Below are 25,966 nucleotides of genomic sequence, written 5' to 3' on the forward strand. Positions count from 1 at the left end.
CTCCACGTTCACTTCCGCGCGCAAGGCATCTCGGGATGGCTTTTGTTGGATGAGGAACGCGGGGACTTGTTTCCCGGAAAGCCCGTAGACCTAAACCGTAGAGTTCTCATTCCGTGGTCTGAAGTTGGACTTTTCTCCTTCGGCATCTCTTTTTCACTCTTAAGTAGAACGCGACCGACGGTAGCAAACGAAAAATGTAGCAACATGGAGCGCTCCACTTTCAGATCACGTCCCTTTCATCTCCTTTTGTATTTTCTCTCTACGGCCCATTCACCTGCCGTGGTGTCTGAGCAGGCTTCGTCCACTTGGGCTCTTCCTAATGGTACCTTTTTGGCCTTTTTTCCTCCGTAGCGAAATTCTCCCGACCTGCTTCATATATCCGTCATGGCGCTGCTAAAATGGCATTTCAAGAACTAAGTTGGCAGTTGGTTTGCTTGGGAAGTCGAAAAACACTTAAAGCAAAGGCAGTAGCAAACACTTCTGTTCTGTACTGTGGCCAAAAGTGCGGTGTGGTTGCGTCTGATAATGAGCAGGAGTCGAGGCTGATGCCAGGGCTTCATTACCTTACTCTACCTTTTATTTAAAGTAAAATGAAATGCTTATTTAAAGTAAATAAAGAAGTTAAAATAAAGGTAAGGAGATACTTGATTTAACTACTAACTAGGCCCAGCCTTGCTTAGCTTCTAAGTTGACAAGTTCCTAGGCTGAGATTTACAGTACTTCCCCTTGAATACCAAAGTCTGTGGCTTTAATATAGCTGTTGAAGTGGGAGACCTGGCGGCGGTGGCAGTGGCTGCTGCTGCTGCTGCATCAAAAGCACATTTGGCTAGACAGAAGCTCAATGAGTTCAGTGGTATTTTGCTTCTAGTTAAAACTGCATCTGTGTTCTCATTGACATTGTATGCTTGGTTGGTCTTTTTTATCCAGTTTATCAGTGCTGATCCAAGACCTTTTGCAGCCTAAGTCAAAGCACTAAATGTTGCTTTTCTCCCTGTTATGTATTGAAACAGATGGGATCAGTAATGGAATTCATTTAAATACTGCAAGTGGGATAGGAAGAAAGCCTGAGGGAAGCAAGCTCTTCTACTCTGTCTTTTTGGAGGGCACATGTAGAATACATAGGGATTTCACAGATAAAAATTTGGAAGTGCCCATGCATCTTCCAATTGTTTCATTGCAAAATTAGTGCACCAGTACTACTTTTTTTTCCAAATATAAATAAACCTTATTTGGCTGCTGCAGCAGCCAGCACTTTTGTACATAATATTGTTCTCTCTAGCCCTGAATTATTGGTTTAAATTTGACTTTATGCGAAGATGATGATGATAACGCAGTAATATCAGATCTAGAAATTGTTGTAATGGTCAGGTTTTGGTTGTGGTAAATAGGGCAGTGTATGCTTCAAAAACAATATTTAAGTGTTTTGAAACATGCATGAGCTCAAGTGCAACCTCTTTAAAGAGTGACATCTTTTTCCAGGCTTTTTTGCAAGTTACCAAAAGATGCAACTGTTTCAAAACTAAGACTCTAAATATAGTAGTTGTGAGGATAGAGATTATAATCCCAATTCAGACACTCATTAAATATTCCATTAATATCTTGCTAGTTTACAGATTACAAATCTTACAACTGTGAAGATTTGATTATTAATGAAGATTTTACATAGTATTATTACATAGGAGTCCCCTATTGGGGAGATGGGCGGGGGAGAAATCCAATAAATAAATAAAATAAATAAAAACATCCCTTCTAACCCCATGTAAACATCAGTTTTGTCTAAAATTACAAGTTTATATAGCTGAATAGGGACTAAATGATATTTGGGGCCTTCTCAACTAAGAATGAAATGCAGTCCACCATATCAAGTAGAATGTATCTATCATAGTCCAAAATGTAAAATCTGCTAATAATTAACAATGAAATGATCAATTTTGTGCAATGCCTCTAACTCAGAGAAAGTGTTCGCCAACAACATATATCAGCAATTTGTGGTCTCCCCTAAATCTCCCATAAGATTTATTTTAATGAATTGAAAATCTTCCTCCCTCTAAATCACAAGGGTTGTGATTAGGACCTTTTGCTCTTAGCTGTAATTTCTTGTTTAATATTTTATCTTTGTTTCAGATTGTTTCCATGTGCAGTTTGGCAGAAGAGAGGCAACCAAATAATTTTATATTGGGGAAAAATGGTGACCAGGGCAAGCAGGTGGCTTTGAAGTCTGTCCTCGCTTGGCTTTCTTTTTAGTATCTTCTTCTCAGTTCTTTACCAAGGTTACTGGAAGATAAATAATGCCATCTGTAAGATTTTCAAACACCAGTGCTGCTGGATATTCCTGCAACAGAGAAGAACTGTAATCTTTTAAATCATTATTCATTAAGAAGGACTGGAGGTATAATGCTTGAATGCTACAGTTGCCCCACTCAGGTGTGCACTGCCCTGCGGAGACAGGTATGCTGGTTTCATAAAAGTCATTTTTTAAAATGTAAGGAGTGTCATGGGTATTTTTATCTGCAAAATACTAAATTAAAAATAGATTGTGGAAACTGGAATAGATGCTAGAGTCTGTAGTGGTCTCTCATGTTGCAAGAGAGAATTGGCGCTATGCTGTGCTCTACATGGATGTGTGCTTGTGTTCTAAAAAGGCAGCTGTAAATTCAACTCACAGATTTCATGTTTTTTGTGAATTCTGTCCTATTGAGACTATAGTTGTAGCTGTTCCATCTTAGTGGCATGCTTATTCAGCAAGTATAAATGTTTACCCTCTCTCAAAGTTAAAGCACTTTAAAAGGAGCTGCAAGTGAGGCAGCTTAAAATATAGGAAGGAGTAAAGTGGTGACTGAAGATACGGTGTTCACTAGGAAAATTTATAAAGATCTTGAGATTATTCCTAATTCAAGACAGTTTTTCAGGAACCCAGAAAAGACAAAGTTACTCAGTATTTGAGCCAGATGAAGAGAAGAAGAGTGAAATTGGGTTATGCAAGCAGGCACCGTTCCTGCATTCTGTGCTGGATTAAACAGTGGACCTTAAAGAGAACTTACAAGAGCCCAGGTCTTTAAAAGACACAACTGGCTTAGTCTCTGAGCTACCCCTAGCCAAAGCTATGCCCTCTACAAAGGGTTTGTATCAGGAACTGTGACAGAGAGACAAGATTGAGTTGATACTGATGATGAAAACTTAACAATATGCAAAGATTGGATTGGATTCTCACTGAAGAATTTCTTTCAGAAAGTAATGGACTATTAGCAACATTTGTAAAGAATTTTGTTATTCATGATAGAGACACTGAAAGGAAAGGATCTGTTAATAACATATCTTGTTCTAAAGGGACTGCTCAGCCTTGCTAAAGATGCTAATGAAGCAGGTCAAAAGTTGCATGCAAAAATCAGGAGAAAAGCAAAAATACAAGAAAGGGGAATAAAAAAGCCCAGTATTGTCAGAAAAAGAGCCTGTTCAAATTACTGCCCAGAAGAACAGTTATAGAGGCTAAGAAGTTAAAATTTAAAGGTTTTAAGAAAAATAAGAAAATGAAATTAAACAAAAGTGTGAATCTGCAGCAAATAAATAAGGAAGAACATACATCAGAGCATAAAGTTGTTAAATTAAAAACCCCAGGTGTAATTGCACTCCTAGTAAATATATCCTTCCAGTAAATTCCCTGTACCATTCTATAGATGTCCAATTCCTCCTGGGGAAATTGCTGGAAGGAGTAAATACAGTTTAACCAGATGCACTAATCATTGTGTTGGAGGACTTTAATGCCAGAATAGGACCATCTTGCTCAAAATTGTTGGAGCCCTGGGGTCTCCAGGAGGAAATTTTTAAAAGTAATATTGGTTCTCCGGTTATAAGAAAGCAAATAGTGTAGGGTATAGTTTACTGGTGATAAAACCCCCAAACAATAGAACATCAACATTGGAAGGAGCATAGATACAGTACTTATGGTACAGGGATATGAAAGAGGACATATCCCTGTACCATATTAACTTAAAACTAGTATAAAATGTTTTATAGATGGTATACAACTCCATTAATAATTGTCAAGATAGACAAATTCACTTTTAAAGAATATATTAAGACAAAGTTTGATACATGTATGCAACCTTGTGAGAAAAATAAGTCCAACAATCTCACTGCTAGCCTCTCCTTTAAATGGAGAGAGAACTATATCATGTTGGAGATAAATATAGTAAGAAATGTGCAATTACATATGCAGATATGATCCATTCAGATCCCATTAATAGACCAAAAATATATCAAAAGCTACTTGATGAAGGCTGGAACATACCATGGTTGATGTACCTACAAATTGCTGGAAGAGTAAAAACTGACGTCAAAAATGAGGGAGGGCTTCTAAGAAAAATGACAGAATTTGAAATGCTCATACAGAACTAAGACCATGTACTAGGATGTACATATAAGCTGTTACTCAGATATGGCAGAGACAGGGCAAATAAAAAATTACATGATAAAATGGATATAAAACCTTAAAGAAATAGTCACAACACAACAAGGGGAAGAATTATGGAACAAATGTATAAAATTTACTCTGCATCTTAACTTAAAAGAAAGCTAGTATTAAATGTTTTATAGATGGTATACAACTCCATTAATAATTGTCAAGATAGACAAATCATATAGTAATAAATGCTGGAAATGCCATGAGGCAAAAGAAGCATTTTACCATATGTAACTGACATGTTAAAAACTTCAAAGTACTGGAAAGAAATGTACAGCACCTTTCAGAACATTTTAGAAATCAAATTTGAAATGAAACCATAATTCTTACGAGACATAATCCAAAACATATTAACAAAAAATCACAATTTACTAAGATACTTGGATAAACTTAGCAAAACATTAGAAAAGAGATGATGATACAAGGCTGGAAACTTTGGAGAATATGCAGTAATGGCAAAATTAACAGCATATATTCACAACAGAAGCCAGTTTGGTGTAGTGGTTAAGGCACAAGGCTAGAAGCCAGGAGGCCATGGGCTGTATTGAATCTCCTCATTTAATCTTTGCACAGCCCTACACATTATCAGTCAATGGAGAGAGGCTGACTGAGGTAGTTAACATACAGTGGAGGGCTTCAAATCCAGCTCCTAAGTCCGTTGTGCTGCAGGTATAGCAGCTACTCTCAGGAGGCACTTACTGGCATGTATATAGAGAATAATTTCATGTGCAAAATAATAATTTTGCATTTAAAGGAAATAATGACAAGGAGTTCGTTAATCATATTTACAGCTTTACTGTTCAGCTGGTTTTGTGGCTCTAGGTCTGGTATCAAATTAAAACATATTTAAAAACATTTGCCATGGAATTACATTCAGTTTCTCCAGATTTAACATACTGCATTTGTCACTTTGATTACATAATTTTAGCTAGCTTTTTTGGGGGGGAGTTTCAGTTTGTTTAAACCTCTCCAGTGAAGGAGAATCCACCATCTCTCAAGGTAGCCTGTTTACTATTACACAGCTCTTACTATTTGGATTTTTTTCCTGATGTCCAGTCAAAATCTTTCTTGTAATTTAAACCCACTGTTTCGTGTCCTGTCATCTGGATCAACTGAACAATTCTGTCCATGTTTAATATGACAGCTTTCAGGACAGCTATCATGTTTCCTCATTGTTCTTTTTTTCCAGGTCAAACTTACCCAGTGTTCCCAACTGTACCATTCTCATTATTTCAGCCCCTTATCATTTTCTGTTGCTGTCTTCTGGGCACACTCCAGTTTGTCATTGTCCCTCCTAAAATGTGATACCCAGAACTAGATGCAGTATTCTAGGTACAATCTGACCAGTGCAGACAGAGGAAAAATTACTTCTCTTGACTTTAACACTGTATTTCTGTTGATGTAGCCAAAATTTGCTTGCTTGCTTTTTTCTTTTTTGCAACTGTGTCACATGCCATGCTTGGTTTATATTCAACTTGTGATTCATCAAAGCACATAGATCCATTCTGTATCTCCCTGTTGAAATTAATCTTGATGGTTTCTCCCATTGTCTCAGCTTGTCAAGATCCTGAATCTTGATAAAATGCCTCCCTATCTTTGTGTTATCTGCAAGATTGATAATCATATGTGCTGATAGATGATGTGAAGAAGTGGATAAGGAAGAGTGATTTTTAGGCCAGGAATGTATTACACTGATCTCTGTCTGGTTAAATCTGTATAATATGCAGAAAACAGACACTATCTCAGCCTCTGTAAATTATTTTATATATTTAGTCTTTCCCAGTTTTGCTTCCTTAGTCCTTGGCATACCACCAACACAGATTTGAGAGTTGGAGAGGAGGGGGCAAAAGGCTTATATTGGGACTCCCACTTAAGGTTTTCTGTTGTAGCACCAATCCAGAGTAGTGTATTCTTGCGTTGATCAACTGTTGAACTACCTGGGCTCACTCGCTGCCCATTATTCTTTCTGATGAAGTTGGTCTCAGATTTGGTTTTAGAACCCTCCAAGTTGATTTATAATCCACAGGGCATGGTAATAATATTCTGAACAATTTTAAGATTATTTAAATCAGCATACTCCTGAATTTGGCACCAAAAATCGGCAGAGGCAACTTTTTCCACAACTTTCCCTTTTCATAAGTTAAAGGCTTTGTTTGGCAGCAAGACAGCCAGGAGAAAACTCATAGACGTGCCAGTAACAGTCATTGACATAAGGAGGGAAGAAGAAGCCAGAATAAAGCAGAAGGAGAAAATGAGGGAAAGAGAGTTGGGAGGTTGGAATTAAATAGGTTATTTCTTATATGTTTATATATACTATTCTGTACTTTAGCCATCCCCCTGTTTGTCTAGGCCAGTGTTTCTCAACTTCAGCCGCTTTAAGTTGTGTGGACTTCAACTCCCAGAATTCCCTGCCAGCATTCTGGCAGTTGGTCCATGCATCTTAAAGTGGTTGAGGTTGAGAAACATTGGTTAAGCTAAATTTAGTATATGATTAACTTAAAAGATCTAAATTAAAGATTTAAACATATCTAAATGGCCTGCCAAATATTTTCTGATGGAAAGAAACACAGATAGGGTTGGGGTCAACGCAGGGGATACTTCCACCTCAATTCAAGAAGAGACTGGAGTCACATATTGTATTAAATAATGGTTGTTTAACCATTGGTTGAATTTATGTAATGTGCTGAGCTACATATAAACAAACCGTAGTTATGTATAATTCTAACCATCTACTCAGAACTAAGACCTGTTCTTAACTGTTTACAATTAAGTGTTTATATAAATAAACACATATGGTGGTTTGCCTGATTTAGACCGCACTTAGTAAATTATGTGAACCCAACCCAACCAATTATTGCTTAGTCAGCAAGCCATGGTTAAAGGAACCATAGATTAGGACAGGGGAGTGCAGCCCCTGCCCTGAATTCAACCTCTAATTTCATTTTATGACCCCCAGGGTCCTCTAAGAGAACTGCTAAAATTTGGGAGCAAAATCATAATTTTTGGAGGCATTATTTTATTTCTTTTTTAAAAAATAAAGTAAGCACAAAAACAGGTTTGTTCTCTAATAGCTTCAGGGTGCCTATTTTTTATTAAAGATTTTTTTAAAAGGAAGATAATTAATACAAACTAAAAAATTAATACAAACTAAAAGTACTGTAAGAAAAAGAAAAGAAAAATCAAAGAGAAAGCTAAATGTGCAAGAAAGGGGAAAAAAAGTAAAAGAAAAATAGAAAAGAAAAAAAAAGATACAAAGAAATACCTATTTTGAACAAGAAGAAAACTAAGTGCTATAGCTTAACCCTGTCCCTTCTGAGGGTATTATTGCACCCTTGCAGCCATTTGAACTCCTCTGCTCCTAATAAATAATAAAAATTAAGAGTGGGCTTACCTGGGGGGAAATCCTGCTTGTTCCTGGCTTAGTGCTAGATTTGCCCTCTGGGGGAGATGGACAGCATATAAATTAATTAAATAAATAGTACAATGTGTGAACCCAGTCATAATTGTAGCAGTAGCCAGTAATATTCATAAATACATATTTAAGCCACAAGGGGGCATATTTGGATTTTTTTTTCTCTCTAGAAGTAAGGGAAGAAATTTGGACCAGTGATATGTAATTTCCTATTAGAGGTTGGCTCAGTTATGTATAGATTTGCTATTTAAAAGATGCTGCCTGCTTTCAGCCTTTGAACATAGAGCAAGTTTTTTTTTTAAAATCCATGTATCCAAATGGGGGCTAACAATATCTTTATTATGCACCTTTCTTTAAAAAAAAAAAGGCCATATTTTGGCTGCAAAAAACCAGACAAGTACTTAATGGCAGAAAGATGCAGAAAATTCCAACTCTTTGTTGCCATCTAATTTATAGACACTATACCTGGGCTGCAAAATCCAGATAATAACAGGTAGATCACAAAGCATTCTGTATATTGTTGTTATCTAGTAGGCATCTAGATGTTAGCAATCTAGCTAAATTAAACCTGGATTCTGAACTACTTCATTTAAAATTGTAAATACACTATGCATCTAAATAATTGTTCTTATTGCCACCATTTACCTACAGGATTTACCAACCTTATGCAGCTGAGTTTTAACAGAATGTGTGTCCTTGCCTGCCTGCTGTTTGACTGTAGTCACCAAAATAGGTTGCAATCATTTATTATTATAAAGCATGGCTTATGATTTGTCAGTGAGATGTGAACCCAACCAATTGTGTTTTATTCATGCAACCATGGTTAAATAAGCTATGGTTTAGCACAATATGTGAACCAATTCTCTTTCTGTGTGGGTACATCAAAGTATGGCTATGACTATGAATAATATAGTCATAATATATGTAATATGAATATTCTTTGTATTAATTTGTATATGTATAGTATGTAGTATATATTGTCTATACTACATATTATTTATTCATACACTCTAATCAGTGGTTTAATTAGCCATGGTTTATGAAATAAGCCACAATTGGCTTGATTCATATAATACTTGAAGAAAAAACACATTAGGATAGCATGGTGTACTATATGAAAGGCTTACTGTGCTTAGACAAAGGTGGGATATCTATCCCAATGCTTCTGTTGCACTTGTGCATGCTTGTAAAAATGCTTGGGTATACATTGGCATAACTGTATGCTTTGGGAAATGGATTATGGTTAAGTAGACAAATGTTAGGTAGATTATAGTATATGTAGACAAATATGGATTAGATGGAATTAGGAGTTCAATCTTATGCATGTTTATTCAAGGGTAAGTCCCACTAACATTAATGTGATTACTTATTGAATTTACCCAATGTACTAAATTAGAAATAGTGGTTTGTTGGTTGGTTTTAGATTAATGTATTGTGTAAGTACAGTGAACTGTGGTTTATCGAATAACAGTGCTTAAACAATCTGTGGCTTAGCATGATATATGAATCAGGTCATAATTTAGAAAGGTTTATTTTAGAATCCACTATCTGTAGTCATCAGGATAAATGTTTGTACTGTCTGAAACTCATAATCTTTTTGTTTCCAGGCTGTTGAACAAGAAACCTCCAAATCCTATTTTTACTTAATGGGGAATTTTCTTCCTTCAAGTGAAGGAAGTTCCTAGATAGTTCTGATAACTTCGTTGTTCATAGTAAGTATCATGAGGGTCTGTTGAAATACCTTCATTAAAAATGAGTTGGAATATATTGAATATCAGCTACCATAATCACCCACAGAAAGAAAGAAAGGACAAAGGGAAATTTCAGATTAGTCACAAGAAGTCCCCTATCTCTGTCTACATATCATGCTTAAAACACTCCTAATGGTATTTAATAGCTGCCTTCACAGCTTCTTGGCTTCAGTAGTGATTATTTTTCTTGGGCAGAAGGTGATTTCCTTCTGTGCATTTCTATTAGAAGGCAGTTGTATGGAGGAACAACTGGAGATGGAGGACAGAATAATGAGAAAGCTACCTGCAGAGAGTGAGAATGGGAAGCAAACTAAACAAGTCTCATTGTATGTTGGGACCACGATTATACATTGGATACTCTTACTTGTCTGCTTGATCCTTTTTGGTTTGTCCCATTTTCGGGTAAGTCTGCACAAAAACCTCACAGTGCTATGGCTCAGGATGAATTCATGTGGGATTTAAGGCTATTTCTGGCTGAAGTCATGTTGGTTTTATTTTGTTGGGCTTTTAAGGTGTGATGCCCTGCTGGTAAATTAGCATACTTTTCAAATTGCTGAACTGCTCTTCAATCATTCTGTCTTTTTGAAGGCAGCTAAGCTTGCTTCTAAAATGGCTAGAAATTGTCCCTTTATCCATGTATACATGCCATGAAATAACAGGCATACAAAAAACTGGATTGCTATGTGGTTTGGTTATATGAAATATCTTCAAACAGCTATTGAAATCTTGCCTGGCATATAAGCTCTGAGACAAAACAACCCTATGATGTTCCTTCTGTTATTACTAGAATCTTCAACAATGAACAATACTTATTTTATTTATGTGCTTCTTGATGTGCTTTTAAGAAAGAAATATTACAGCCCTTTCACACCTTGGCTTTTCTAAGATAGTTTTTATTACACATAAGAGATATGTTTTTATTACACATAAGAGATATATAAGAACATTTAATTTTACTTTTGTAAAGTAAAAGAATCACCTGTCACCACTGAATTCAATCTTAGTTTCTCCTATTTACTGACAAATATAATATCTTGTCAAAGGTCACTGGTAAATGTCAAAAACAACCTTCAAGGTCCAGTGATGTTTCGATTTAGTGATAATCTCAAATTTTGTAATCTTGAGACATCTAACAAGCATCATAATTAAGGCTGTGAGATTGATCTCGCTGACTTTGTTCCAGTAACATGCCAGTGCAACATGTCAGCTTGGCATTAACTTTGTTTTGGGTTTTTTTGTGCTTAATTTGTTGTGTGAATGCAACCAAACCATCCAGTGGGTTTCATGACTAAGTAACTGCAGTGCTTGGTCCAAAGGATCACATGCTGGTTTGTCAGGTCTCATAGGAAACAATGATTTTTGTATAAACTTTCAAATAAAAGGATATAGAATATTTTTAAAAAATGATAATTTCATTCTTATTTCTAGCATTTATTTAAAATGATATGATTCATTGAGGCGTATTGAAACATCTCCAGAACAAGGAGAAATACTTCTGCAATGTACCTTTAAATAACAAGAATTACTTTCAATAAAAAAGTTCAATGTCAGCCTCATTTCAAAGGTTAGTATTAAATATCTATTTGGCTGGAAAGTGACAAAGTTAATCCTCATATTTTTACTTTGACAAAACCCAGCAAGCAAGGTTCATTTGGGATCTAGCTTTCCTATATTGGAGAAGAGCCAATGTGTGCAGCACATCCCATAGCTGGAAGTCTACAAGGGAGAAAAGAGAAAGGAGTTGGTTGGGAGGGAGGATGTAAGGATAAATGTCTTATCATCTGCTGATCATAGAAAACTTTAAAATGCAGAAACACAAGGGATATATTGGCTTTATAAGAGAATATTTGTCACAAGGTACTGTTAATCTTTATAATAGCAGTCAATATTAGATGTACAATTCTATAACAGTGGAAATAAATGAAAATACATTAGATATAGTGTACAGTCAAATCATTCCTAGTTCTTTCTCACATCCTATGTTCTTCTATAATGTCATCCATCCCAGTGGTAGTTATTATAGATACAGTAGCATTGTATAACAAACATGGTTTCAAAATTACATCTACAGACAGGAGAATACACAGAAAAATATTCTGACACAACCTAAGACAAACTACATCTGCTCATTTCAGTTTTTCTGTGGTAAAGCCCACCCACCTCTAACTGATGTATGGTGAGATATGAGAAAGAAAATGACATGTTCCAAAGATATTTCTATATCTATACAGGTCCAGGCATGCATTGTTTTTCATTTTTTAAGAGGAAGCTAGCTGATTATTTCATGCTTAGTTTTGAGATGGCTCAAGAAATTGGACAACTTGGTTTAATTCATTAGACATTATGATACTAAGATGGAGTTTTTGACTATTAAAGGAGAACCAAAAGATGGGCTATGCAGTTCACTCCTATGAGCAATACAGTTACCTTTTTTAATCTGGTAACATTTAATATTATGCTTGGCTCTGCCCAAACTAAACAAAAGTTATTTTAATAATTTAATTTATTTTTTAAAATTAAGCTTGAAAAATGTGTCACTGAAATTCATTTAAAATAATTGTTCTTAATTATCCACAATCCTAGATGTTTTTCTTAAGTCATAAGATTAGGCCAGCAAAATTTTCTCACCCCAGATGACATTACATGATTTTTCACAATACTGTAGCCTAGGAAGCCTCCTCAAATTTTTAGAAATCTTATAAGATCACTAAACATTTTGGTGATATTTTGATAATCTCATCTCAGGAATTCTGAAATGTGGTGGTGGTATTTTTGCTTTTTAAAAAACAATTATTTTATTTTAATTCAATGTTGCATGGTCACAAGCATCATTTAGGGTACAACATTTGCCCTGGCATTTCATGGCTGTCACATTGCTAAACTCTTAGTTATTTCTTTGTTTTGGATTCAAATAATTTTTTAATTATTAGTTTCTTTAAATCATAATGTTTGTAACTCTTTGCCGGAATCTGGAGTTAATTCTAGATTCATTTAGTCTTTTCACTGCTCACTGAATGCTTAACAATGCAAGTTTATCTAACAGAGCATTTGCTTAAATAACTTAATTGAAAGTGGGGTATTAATTTTGTGGTGTTAGCATGTATAACATTAAGAAATATTATTACATTTTAAAATTACCATACACAGTCATAGAATTGGAAGGAATCATTTAGGCCATCGAGTCTAATCCCCGGCTCATTGCAGAATTCAAATTGAAGTGGTCTGGCTTTTGCTTTAACACATTCAATCCATCACCTCACTGGTTTCACTATTGAACTGACCCTTTTTATAGGATTTTTTTTTTAAAACATTCAGTTAGAATCTGCTGTCCTATAGCTGAAATCTGTGTCCTGCACTGTGAAACGAGAGAATAGGTCCTGACCTTTTATAAGATATCCTTTCAGGTATTTAAAGAATGCTTAAGCATTTTTTGTCAAAGTTAAGAGTACTGTATACAGCTAATTCAGTCTCCTTTCATAAGCCTTAGTTTTTAGCCCCCTGATGATCTTTGTTCTTTTCTGAGCCTGTTCCAATTTCTCTGAGCACTGGACACTATGCTCAAAATGGGGTTTGTTCAGTGCAGAATAAAGTGGAATGATTTCTTCCTGTGATTTGGAAATTATACTTCTGTTGCATTTACTGTTTTCACAGTGATGTCACACTGCTGGTTCATACTCATTTTGCAATCAATGAGTTTGTCATTTTTACAAGTGTCATTACAGTAGCAAGTTAGTACCCCCCCCCATCCTATACTTGTGCATTTAATTTTTCTTTTATGAGTAACTTTGCATTTATTAATACGTTAATATACTCCATGGACCAAGTTTCCTGTTGGAGGATTAGGTTTGAACTCAGAAATTTGGGCCCCAAAAGCTGAGTCATCCTTTTTTGGCCTTCCATCCGGTTATGTTTCCCAAGACCAAGGAAAGACTGTTTTGACCAATTCCTAGTCAATCCAACTGGTGTTGGTGGAGATGGGATGCCGTATATGGAACAGGAGTGACCACAACACAAGGCGGAGGGTGAGATAAGGGTGAAGTGACTATATCTTTGGAAAGTGGGAAGAGCCAAATAATCTCCACTAAGGGAGAGGAGAAGTTGGGGTGTCCTTTTGGAGGGTGGGTTAGGATAAGAGCTGATACAGACACACACAGCCAATACTTAAATAGATGAAAGATTTTATTCTGAAGATACTTATGCTAATAAAGTAATGTGAGTTAAGTGTAGAAGTGGCAATATAATTCACAAAACCTAGTATGTACAGAATAGTATGTATAAACATATAAGAAATAATCAATAATTTCCAACCTCTCAACTTTCTTTCCCTCATTTTCCCCTTGTGCTTTATTTTGGCTCCTTCTTCCCTCCTTATCTCAGTGACTGATACTGGTACATCTGTGAGTTTTCTCCTGGTTGTCTTGCTGCCAAACAAAGCCTTTAATTTATGAAATTCCACTGTTCAGATTCAGTATCTGAATCTCCTTAGACAAAATATAGACCATCCTCCTGCTCTCTCCACATTTTCACAAGCCTCTCCAGGATTTTCCTCTGGGTCTTCCTCCTTGTCTCAAGGCCAGGATCTGTACTTCACTCCATGTTTACCAGACAGCATCCTTTCCAACAGCATGTCCTGAAGCATCTGCAATACAAATTCCCCTTTTTATCTGCTCTTTCTGCCTCTTTTTATATCCTATACCCAGGACATATATATGCCACTGTACAGGTGCCTTCTAGCATTTTCCCCTTTCTGCCTACGTGCTATTGGTCTTGTGCTGAGTCATGATCTTGGCACAGACCCAACCTCTCTCCTTCAGCCAGGCTCTTCAACCTGCCACATGTCCAATGTTTTCTGACTGAAGAGGGTAAAAAACTCCAGTTCTGATTGTAGAAAAAAAAGTGCAGTCCAGTAGAAAGAACATTGAGAGAGTAAGTAAGATGCTTTATATTTCTGATATTTGTCTAGGCCATCAGCATGGGCTCACCAGTTGGCTCCTCTGATTGGATGGCATAAACAGGCATAACTGGTACTAAATCCATTGACTGTAATTGGCAGTGAAGGTGTTAGATCAAGGACTAGTGAACAGAGAGTCCTTAAGAAGCCCACTTCCAACATTAGTGCTGTTAGTTAAAACTGTTAACTAACTGTTAAAATTGAAATTTCCTATTTTGGCAACAAGAAGAAAACCCTCTTTTTTTCTTACAAGGAAGACATTGTGGTAAACATCTTTTTGAGGCTACCCTTCGGAGGGTGAGATACCCAACCTTGTGGGGGGGGGCAGGAAGGCCCCCTCCCTGATAGTGAGCTTATACAATTCTTTATACTCCCTCATGTCCTTGGTTTTAATAGAGATAGCTGACAGTTGGCCAAACAAAGCTATCACAGTCTGAACTGTTAAGAGGCAGTATTTTGTCCAAGTCTGCCTCAGACTCATCTGACTGCATGTTATTCAGATCATAAGCTAATACATTATTTGAAGTGTGAGGACAAGGGCTGTCCACCAGTGACAGAAAGTCCCTGGGGCCACTTCATTCATGTCAGCCCCACTAGGCAGACCAGACCAAGAAATCAACTCCACAGGAAGATTAAAACTACTTTTATTGGATTGGCTTTCATAACCAAATCTTGCAAGTTTGATTGTGCTGTACATCCTCCCTTTACTTATAGTTCGGTGAATTAGGGAGGCATCAGCCTGAGTCACTTCTGAATGTTATCTGGCCATTGTGGACTTAAAATGTTTTACCCCTTGTCACCTTGACGATGGAGCTTGCATTGAAGCTATCTCCATCAAGATCATCTTCTTTATTCTCTACAACTCCTAAGAACCATCACCTCCTCAGGGTTCTCCCCTGGATGCTGATTAGAGGTTGTAGAAGTAATTGGAGTCAGAGACTTCAGGGATTCAAGAAAATGCTTCTTGGCTATTTGATTGCTATTGTAATCAGGATCAGGTGGTTACTTTGTATCTTGAATATTGGAAAGGCTTGTTCATTTTTTGTCTGTTGGTTCAACATGTCAGGTTGAAGATGAAACAAAGGTGACATCATGAGGATATGCCATTTTAAAAGAATTAGCAAAGCATCTTGCTACCATCTTGCCACCATTAGCAAGATACAAGGATGAGCGCCTTGTCTGCTAGCTTGGGTTCAGTGGAAACTGAGGTACTTCTGAAAAGTATGGAAAAGAGGAAGAAGAGAAGAGGGAGCGGGTTGCTTAGTGAAGAGCAAAAGTAAGGTTTGCTCATGGATGGCAGGAATCCTTCCCCTCCAAATCTAGGAACTCGTGAGCTCCTTTTTTATCCCTTCATTGGGGTATTTTAAAAATTTAAAGTAAATAAAAGATTGTTTTTCTTTCTCCTTCCTGGGCTCAGGGGGAAAAAACTAAAGGAGATTCTTTAATATAACCCATTTGCATTATTAACATAAACAAAGCCCTCTAGTGAAGTGAACTATGGAATTACAGATTATTCCAATGCATCAATATTTAGTCTTTTTTCAAATTCCACCTGGGGGGGGGGAAGAAAAGTATAGAACATATATACAATGAAGCTAACTCATAAGTTAGGGTTACACCTTTGGGTGTAAACAGGAAGGCTAAAATCAGCATGGATATTACTTGGCGGTCACAACTGGTTAGTGTCTGCAATTTTGGAACTGTTAACGTAGTAAGATAGAAGTATTTAAAGAATAGAACCCACCAAAGGTGCTTGTAGAAGGTCATGTGAGACCCCTCTCGCTTAGGCTGCTCAGAATCCTGCTGGATTTCTCTACTGGGTCCAAGTAAATAACAATAAGCTAAAATAATGGAGAGGCTTCTTTTTTGTTTGCCTTTGCCAAGCTAAAATGGAGCTTCTCCTTTTAACAGCAAGCTATGTTTAACAAAATATATGATAGCTTCCTACCACATTTATTCTAAATAAGATTGTTTTACATCTTCACCAGTTTAAGAGAGATTGTTCTCTATAGAAAGTAGAAATTTATCACAAGTTCAGCTGACTAATCTTACTTGCTTCAATACATTTTTACTACATTTATATATCTGAAATCAGGGAAGACTCCTGGGCCTGACAGATTTTAGTGGTTCAGTACGAAAAAGTATACTGGTAATTTATCTCCTATTTTATAGAGGTATATAGTGAAGCTTTTTCAAATAAATCCCTGCCTTATTGTTTTAATAAGCCAAACATCATAGTTACTCCTAAATGGAACAGGGATTCTACTCAGTGTTCTAGTTAGTAACCTATTTCGTTGATGAATGTGGAGTCTAAGATTGTAACAGTCACTTTAGCTCATACAGGATTGCAGCTTGTTTTTCTGACTATTGTGCCCCAAGATCAAACTGGATTTCTACAGGGCCACTGACTTTCTTTTTTTTTTCCAAATAATTTTATTAAGAATTACAAATAGAAAGAATAAGAACTAATATAAACTACAAAAAATGTAGAAATACAAAAGAAAAATACAAAAAAGAGAGAAAAAATGTAGAAAAGGAAAAGAAAAAGAAAAAAAGAAGTAACTTCCCCCTTCATCCCACCCCAAAATACCATCTCTTAATACAGCATTCACCCCATAACCTATCTCTTAACTTAAAAAACACAATCCAAAAGCCTTGTCATTCATTCTTTGTCAGCAAAAGTCTAATAAGGGAAAACAGATATAACTAATTTTCTATTTTAACCTTGATCGAATAAGCCAATCCTGTATTCCTTCCCTGAATTTTTAACAATCTTAATTTTTAAACCCCTTCAAATATAACCCCAGAGCTTGTTTTCTGTTCATCTTTTTTTTGACTCAAGAATCTTTTAAAACTTTAACAGACCTCTTTTGTACATCCAGTAAGTAAAATTTGTCCTTTTTTAAATCACTTCTCATATAGTCCTTCAAGACTTTAACAGGCCTCTTTTGTAGATCCAGTAGGAAAAAGTTATCCAAATCGCTTTTGTGGTTTAATAATTGTACATCTCCTTTAGGCAGTGAAATATTCATCAGTTTAACTTGTGTATCCAGTACATCTTTCTCCATATCCTCCTCATTGCTTGATTCACTTAAGTCCACATTCAAATTAATTTTAAACTTACTCGTTGTACCTTGTTCTTCCACTGACACACAATCATATCAAGTAATCTTGAAGACCAATATTCAAAAACATCCATTAAGATTTTATGCTGCATTCTTTATTTCTTTTATTTTTTATATATATTTTTTATTTTTTACAACAAACACATACAAACAATAACATAAAAAACATTAAAAAAAACCATCTTCCATTTTAAACCGTGTGTCAGCCAGTTACCAATCATTTGTGCCATCCTTTCATAGTCTTCACTCATCATTTATATAAAATCTCATGTCATCTATCTAACATATATTTATATATTTGTCAATTATCAATTATTATTCATTTGTTACTAGTCTATAACATCAGCTTTCATAATAAGATTTATATCATTTTTATCCATTGATTATATATATATATATATATAGTAATTTATATCAGTTTGTCAAGTTTCTATTATATAATTTGCTGATCTATTACATTACTATATCTTTTCATCCAACCATTGATAAAACAGATCCCATATCATATAGAATTGTTTATCTTCTTGCTCTCTAATTTCAAATGTTAATTTACTCATCTCTGCACATTCCATAATTTTCTTAATAACTTCCTCCTACATAGGTACTTTTTCATTTTTCCAGTTTTTAGCAAATACAATTCTAGCCGCTGTCAAAACATTTACAATCAAATATTTCAGTTCTTTACTATATGTTTCAGGTATAATTCCTAATAGAAATGTCTCTGGTTTAAAGTCTATATGTTGTTTTGTCATTTTTTCCAACCATGTGTGGATTTTAATCCAATATCTTTTAGCTTCTGGACATGTCCACCACATATGGTAATATGTACCGGGCTTCTGATGACACTTCCAACATTTATCATTTCTTTATTTCTTTATTAACGAAATGAATTTATTATCCTCGGGCTCCCTCTAGTGTCAAATCTTCAAGGTCCCATTATCATGTTTCCCCTTAAAAGAGCCCAAACAATCACCATTTCCCACAGGAAGAATTCTTCTAATTAATTCATAATTCCAAGTCCATCTGAACCCTTAATCCATTGTTAACTTTCCAAAATCCATATTCTAAGCACCCTTTTTCTGTTTAATTCAAAAAATAATATTTTCCAGAGCTCTTAAAATCATATTTAAAAACATCTTCCTCCAAGAAGGCAACTCATCTGATGAATACAGTAAAACCTTGCCGATCTGAAGGGTCTTAACATTTCTAGTACAATTAAAAAAATAAGAAATGAGGCTTGATGGAGCTTTATGTCCTTAAAAGGCTGTGTTACGAGTATGAGCTTGATGGTGTCCCTCAACTCCCAGCCACTCAGTTCATAAGCACACCACAAAACAACAGTTCCTGTGGTCTACTCATGAGGAGCAGCTGTCCAGAGTCACATAGGTTATTTCAACAATCTCTCCTTCCTCAGGAGAGATTTCGCCAGTCTGGATCCAGCAACCAATTGTAATTTTCATCATAAATTTTCCTCTACCAGCAGGACGTCAGCTTGCCATGGCTCTCACCAGAAGTCCCTCCCAGCCACTGAGTTTCTGATCATATTAGATTTTAATCAGTGTTCTTACTCTGCCTTAAACTAGACACCTGAAATAATAATTCTCAGTCCTCTATATAGTTTATGTACACACACATGAAGTAATCTAGAGTGCTAATGTGAAGGGCTGCTAAAATGCTGATGATACAAATTCTATTATCCTTGATAAGTTAATTCTTCCCAAGAAAGCTGCCAATACGTGAGGACCTTGCCTGGGTTACATAATGTGCTGGAGAACAATGAGCAAACTAAACTGATACCCAAGATGCTTCCAGCCAGTAAAAAGCCTGATTAGGATTCAGTCTGGTAGGTTTGAAAGGGGTCATGTTCCCCAATTGCTTGATCATGCTCTTTGATCTTTGCTGTCTCTGGATCTTCAGGGGGCAACAGTAGCCCCTTGAGGGATGGCTGCTGCTGCAGTTGTTGTGTGATACTTTCATTTGATGGTCCTATAGTTTACTGCTTTTATCAGCATAAGGTTTTTATCTAATGGAAGGCTGTCAGACAGTCTGAGGTCTATAGCTCCCACTATAGAGTCCAACCAGATCATCATGGAGAGTACCATACTCAGTGTTCTCTTAGACCACATAAGTGGGGTGAGGAAATCATCCACTGGTTCATTCTCTTATTGCACTCATAAACTCTATTTCACCTTGAGACAAAATATCTTTCAAATCGCATGTCTTAAAAAAACCTCCCTGTCCCAAGCACAAGGTCCCCTGCTTTCTGTCTGATAAACAGGACTAACATCAGAGATTCTGACTGTAAGTTCTCTACTCAGTTTAATTCTGTCTATAGAAACTTACTGGAGCTGATTTTCTTTGCTTGGAATCAGAGTTTCATGGTACGTTTAAGTCACTGGGACCAATTTGCTCCTTTTAGTGCAGGAATCCAAAGACAGAGCTTCCCCTTAAAAACATCCAGTGAAGAGGAGCCCCATCTCTCCCTGGATGATGGGCTCCACTGTAATTTAAATATGTAGTTCTGTGTCCTGCATTGTGGAATGATAGAGAACAGATACTGCCTTCCGCTATGTGAGCTCCTTTCAAGTATTTAAAGAGTGTTATCAAAGCCCCTCCTCATGTCTTTTCTGAAAGCTAAACAAGCTCCTTCAATCTCTCTTTACAGAACAGTCCTCTGATCAATCTATTTCCCTTCTTTGCCCCGCCCCCATTTCTCTGAATCCTTCAAGTAAATTATTCAAAGTGGAAAAAGAAAGACACTTTTTTTTATTAAGGCACATAACTGTTTTTATGCAGTTGCCAATGATGCTATGTTGTAATAGCAGCTGCCTTTTAAATTGCCCCTTTGGGAATAGACCTCTAAATACATTTTCTGGACTTTGGGTATGATCAAAGAAGTATTGTACAAATTTAATAAAATAGACATAGTTCTTTTTGCAGTTAATCCCGTTTTCAGTAGCCGAATGGACTGCTGATATTCTCTACATAGCATATAATGAATCTATGACATTCATTGCCACAAAGCAGGTTTGTGATTTAGTTTAGATGGTTTTAAAACACAATTGGGTAAATCATGAAGGATAGATCTATTGAGGGCTACAGTATTTCTTTTGAAGACATCTGAGTTGGAGAAAGCATGCCTCCAAATACCAGCTTCAGGGATTGAATTGGAGTTTTATTGATTAGTCAGTTGACCTTATTGACAAGCTTCAGGGAAACAATGGTGAGAAAGGGGAATGTCTCCACCTTCTGCTTGTGAGTATCCCAAAGGCATATGGTTGGCTACTGAGAGAAAATGCTGGATTAAGATGAGCCCTGTCCTAATCCAGCAGAGCTATTTTTAAGTTCATATATGATTTGCAGAAAATAGCTGCAGCCAGTTATTGTAATCAAGATTTGGTAAGATTCCTTATGCAACAGGCTGCTTGTTCTAGTTTTTATGCGGCATCTGACCTGTATTTTCACCTTGAGTTTGTACATATTTTTCATATTACACTGTTTTGTTTTGTTCCTTTATGTTTTAGAGCCCAGGTTCCCAGACCCAGTGGATCTACATCAAGCCTAGCAGTGAGTTAGCATTATTTGTTTCTTGTTTCTCTTTTCAAATGTGTGTTCGTTTGTGCCAGAGCTTCAGATAGATTGCCTTTCAACTCCTCCAGCTGACTTTTTGATACCACATGCCATGATGCCTCTCTAATCCAATTTGGTCAGAAACAGTTTGCTTAAAGATTCAGCCTGAATTGGGTAAAGGAAAATTCACTTCCTCTTTAGTACTGAGTTAACAGCCCTTCTTTCTCTTCTTCTTTCCATCTTCTTTCTTATGAAGCCAGACAAGAGGTGATGCTTGAGGTTTGCCAGTAAGAGCAAAAAGCTGTTGCATCTGACACACTAAAGCTTGTCTATTCTATTTCAGCTTCTCCTGGAGAAAGTGATAGGAGATAGAAGTTGGACTATAACAGCCAGTTTAGCCTAATCTAGGTTCTCCCTCTCTCCTAATTTATAACAAAAATTCTGATACTTAGGTGAAGCTGCAGCATGGAACCAGGAACAAGAACTGGCACCCTGGGCCTGTGCTTGTATTTCAGACAAGACTGAGGATAGCACATTCTGCTTGTCCCAGTGTGAAGATAGCTCACTACAGTAACTTTTTTGTGGACAGGAACATAAATATCACCTACTGCGAAGGAAGCCTCTGCCCATAGTTTCTTGCAAGGCTAACACTCTGTCCTGATCCTCTTGGCCACCTAAGGCTTCTACAGAACTTTTGGGTCCCAGTTCTTCTGCCACTGAAAAGATTCTTTTCTTGCCAGAGAAAAGAGAAGTAGGAAGTGAATCTTCTGCTGGCAGCAAAGAGTCCATTCATCTCTGCTTCTCTCTCCCTTGTCTTCTGCTCTCTCTATGTGGCAGGAGCAGCAGGACCCACTTTTGCCCATGAAAGGTTCATTCCACCACAGGAGTGGAATCTGAAGAGGTGCTTCCCCTGTGGTACAGTTGACCCTCCCTCCAAGATTCAATTGCTACGGTGCCTAACAGCAGGGGGTTTTATGCACATGTCCAGCAGTCAATTGGTAGACCACCCAGGTCACCTCGATGCTTGTCAGTATTGTATCAGTGGACTGCTGTGATATATTCCTGGCACTTATTAAAAAGGTATACCATAGGACACATTCAAAACACCCCCAAGGGCTTCAGCGCACCCATGGCAAAGCTGAGGGGAGGGTTGGTGGATATACTGTGTGTATTAAAGTGGCAAAGCTGTGGAGGAGCAGGGGACGCTTTAAACATGTGTCCAGCATTTGTACTGTTGCACCACTGACCATATGGGTGGACATATTCCCCCATCTCAGGTCTTCAGCTGTAATGCCAAAGTCATGGTGGAGGGTCATTTTAAGATGGGGAAAGCAACTCTGCTGCCTGCACTCCTGGCCTGAGGTGGGGTAGGCTTGCAGGGAGCAGAGCCACTTTGCTGGTGCAGAATATCCTGGGAAAAGCAGCTTGCCCACCTGCACTCTTCTTCCACCCACCCCACTTTGTCTGACACTCCTGGCAACAGCACCAAGGGAGAGAAGGGAGTTCTCTTGCTCTGGGTGGCAGGAGAAGCAGAGGGGAGAAAAACAGCAGAGAATGACTACTTTGGGTCCAGTCCTCCAATCCCACGGGACTGGAGAACTGACAACAGACCTGGCCTGTAGCTCCTCATTGCCAGTAATGGGTTCCCCACCTTGCCTCTCCCCTCCCCTGGGACCTCAGTGCAGTATGAATCCCTCTTCTGCTTCTTTGCCAAAGCAGAATAGAGGTCTGAAGTGTAGCCAGCACATCTTTGAATTGGCATACTGGAATGCTGGCTTCGACACTGGACAGCAGCACTTTTGTGCTGCTCTTGCTTCATCATGCTTCCCAACTCTCGAGTGCATGCAAGTTCTTGCTGAGTGTATGCTTCAACCTAGTTAGATTTAGCTAGCTTCACATCCATGTAAAAAAAAACAAAACCCAACAACTGCATGGCTTGATTTGTTCTGCTTATATAAGCAGCATGGTCTTTCCTGCCTACCAGTCTCTGAGGTCAAAAAATTGTTTGAATCCCATTTTTTAACTCTCTGTTAGGCAAATAGAGGAAAAACTGGTTGGCTCATATAGTTCTCTTCCAGTCATCAGTGTTTGGAGCCCAGAAGTGAAGATGATTAAAGTTTGGCTTCAAACTGATTTGCACATACATGACTTAAACTACTCATATGTATAAGCAGCATGAGAAGGATAATGTTGGCTTTTGCTAAATAACACCTGCCTTTTTATTCAGATAATTGGACCAATTATTTGCGCTAATAGGAAATGTTTGATTATTTATTTATTTATTTATTTATTTATTAAATTTCTCCCTCGCCCATCTCCCCCCAGTGGGGGACTCTGGGTGACTCACACAAAACATTAAAACCATAAATATATATAAATATATAAAACATCAAAATTTAAAAACATTACTAAAAAGAGAGATATTCTACTTCATATCAAACTTCCGCTCACTTTCCTTGTTCTTTCCATTCTTTTACAGATTTTCCTATTGTCCTTTATCTCCTCTCCTCTTCCCTCTAAATTGTATATCTTTTCATTTATTCCAGTTTTAGCAAAAGAATCTTATGGCTCTGAAGTTGACTCATCCTTGACTTTTTCTGAAATTTCTTGCAGATCTCTCCATCACATACCGGAAACCGATCAGCCTTAAGAAGAAAGATGGGCCAATGGAAGTCAATCTTGTGAATCACTCAATCCCAATCCATTGTGATGGTCTTTATCTGTTCTTCTTGAAGGGGACAATCACAAGAAACAAGGGTCCATTGAGTCTTCTGGTTTACCAACAGCCTAGCCTGCACTTTCTGAAGATCAACTGCAGTGACCAGAAGACTGAAGTACAAGAAATCTTTGTGCGTGAGTTTCGTTCTAAAGATGAGGTGTATTTGGTATACAATGGGCCTAATGAAGACATTGGAACCTCTAAACATGACCTAACATTAAATCTCATAATGTTAACTCCTCATTCATATTGTTATCCTGCAAAATAATAAAAAGCTCACTAGGGACTTGGCCAGTTTTGTATTAATTATATTCAAAATTGGTTTTCATTTGATGCATTTCAGAAGCATGGTTCCCTGGGCTAATAAATGTGATGTTAGCTAATAACAAACAGAAACATGTGCACCGGTCTCTTTTTCTGTTTGCTGTTTACTTGGTGGTCTACAAATGAGCTGGGATTGAGTGACTATATGTATTGTGGGAGAAAGAGTGAAAGAGCCAGGGTGGGAGTGACGGGAGGTGATGAGAATAGAATGGCTTTCTCCTCCAAACAGCTCCTCTTTGTTTACGGACAAGGCTGAAAGGAAAGGAAAGAGTATTTTCAGACGTGATGGTAGAAATACAAAAAGTGTATGATGGGAAGTAATAGAGCCAACTGGTAGCCAAAATATTTGAATATTTCTATTTTGTTTATATCCTATCTTTCTTTAGGTTTCATTTCAAATTGACTAGTAGCTTTGCTAACTAACCATAAATACCAAGTGAAATTTCTGTGAATCATCCTGCTAGTGAAGGTATCTGCAGTACTCTAGTGCAGCCTGTACTGCTTAATTTGAACTATGGCGGGCAAAGGTCTTCTGCTTTGGTAGCATTAGTTAAGAGGTTGTGAGCCACTGAGAAAACCTTCGCATTGCACAAGTAATTTGTTTAGTAACTGGAGCATTCTGCATGGGCTGCAATCTCCAGTTTATCTTCAATGTTGGACAATTTCATACAGCACATTATAGTGGTTAGGAAAGCTACCATCCTGAGCTACCATCGGATTCCTACCATTGCAATCATTCGGGCATCTGGTGACAATGCTGAATTGGGTACTCTCAAGCTATGAATCTCCTTCTTTAGTGGCGTATGTAAGAGAAGGTTGTCTTCCCCCTGAGGGATTCAGAAAGTGCCCCTCAACAGCATCTCTATTTTGTCTAGGGTAGCCAGATGTCTAGAGTGATGCTAGACCAGATTTTGTACAGTTTGCCCCCTGTCTGTCTCCACCCTCTGGTGGACTCACTTTTTTCTGCATTTTTTAGCTGCTCTCCTTCTGTCTCCTATCCTGATGTCTCATGGCATATGACTAGCAGCTAGGACTAGCACATCTAACTGCAAAAAGCCAGATAACCAAGAGATGGTAGCAGAATGTTTGAGGCTTCTGCCATCTAGTAGTCATTGGGAATTTTGCAACTCAGATATGGTAGTTGTAGTTAAACAAAAAACACAATCATCTGTGCATGTGTGTGTAGTATGTGTATATGGCTGGGAGAGGGGAGGAAACAAATAGAAATAGTTCGTGTATATATAAAATGTGTGTCAGAGGAAGGGACAGAAAAGAAACAGAGCAAGTTTTGCATGTCATAGAAAAGCGTGCTGCCTACTTAGATTGAATGTAAAGGGAGAAGTATACTGAAGCATTTTGCATAGAGACCCAAGGACAAATGTTATTATAAATGTCACTGGTTGGGTAGCTATTCTAAAATGCCCCATTAAAGACTTCACTTATTCAGAAGAACAAACAATGAATAGAAATATAATGTGAATATCTGCTTTGTCAACTGGAAACTTTCAGGAAATGTTTAGTGATTAATGGTTGCCCCAAATGGAATGGACCATCCCCTGCCAGGGAGCCCTTTCCGATACACGGGAAGTGGGAAGTGGTTTATTCTTCTCAAGAGCCGTAGCCTTTTCCTGCTGTTGTTCAGTTCTCATTGCCAT

The 25,966-nt window shown here is 37.3% G+C and overlaps 1 protein-coding gene across 8 annotated transcripts; it reads left to right on the plus strand.

The window, feature by feature from the left end:
* Positions 1 to 11: 11 nt before the first annotated feature.
* On the plus strand, positions 12 to 24,273 carry LOC103049646 (tumor necrosis factor ligand superfamily member 4). 8 transcript variants are annotated; one of them, XR_015798369.1, is made up of 6 exons: positions 56 to 632; positions 2,125 to 2,448; positions 8,523 to 8,604; positions 9,479 to 9,583; positions 21,223 to 21,265; positions 23,882 to 23,978. XR_015798369.1 is itself a non-coding variant. In XM_015888190.3 (4 exons), the coding sequence occupies exons 2-4, from the start codon at positions 2,395 to 2,397 to the stop codon at positions 24,253 to 24,255; spliced, it is 471 nt and encodes a 156-aa protein (XP_015743676.1). In that variant the 5' UTR covers positions 12 to 632; positions 2,125 to 2,394; the 3' UTR covers positions 24,256 to 24,273. The 8 variants fall into 8 exon arrangements, 5 of the variants coding, with proteins under 5 accessions (XP_015743676.1, XP_088009608.1, XP_088009609.1 ...); XR_015798368.1 differs by lacking the exon at positions 8,523 to 8,604 and adding an exon at positions 11,051 to 11,186 and having other exon boundaries at positions 23,882 to 23,973; XR_015798366.1 differs by lacking the exon at positions 8,523 to 8,604.
* The last annotated feature ends 1,693 nt before the right edge of the window (positions 24,274 to 25,966 follow it).

Source organism: Python bivittatus, unplaced genomic scaffold (genome assembly GCF_059951505.1).
Source record: "Python bivittatus isolate LINGU-HERP-01145 unplaced genomic scaffold, Pbiv_v1 ctg000700_np1212, whole genome shotgun sequence".
Taxonomy (NCBI): Eukaryota; Metazoa; Chordata; class Lepidosauria; order Squamata; family Pythonidae; genus Python; species Python bivittatus.

Bases quoted from the DNA above. Each gene is read 5' to 3' on its own strand.
- LOC103049646 (XM_015888190.3), top strand. From the start codon at position 2,395: ATGCTTGAATGCTACAGTTGCCCCACTCAGGTGTGCACTGCCCTGCGG. The intron at 2,449-21,222 runs GTATGCTGGTTT...TTTATGTTTTAG, and splicing joins GCACTGCCCTGCGGAGACAG to AGCCCAGGTTCCCAGACCCA. The intron at 21,266-23,881 runs GTGAGTTAGCAT...AATTTCTTGCAG, and splicing joins GATCTACATCAAGCCTAGCA to ATCTCTCCATCACATACCGG.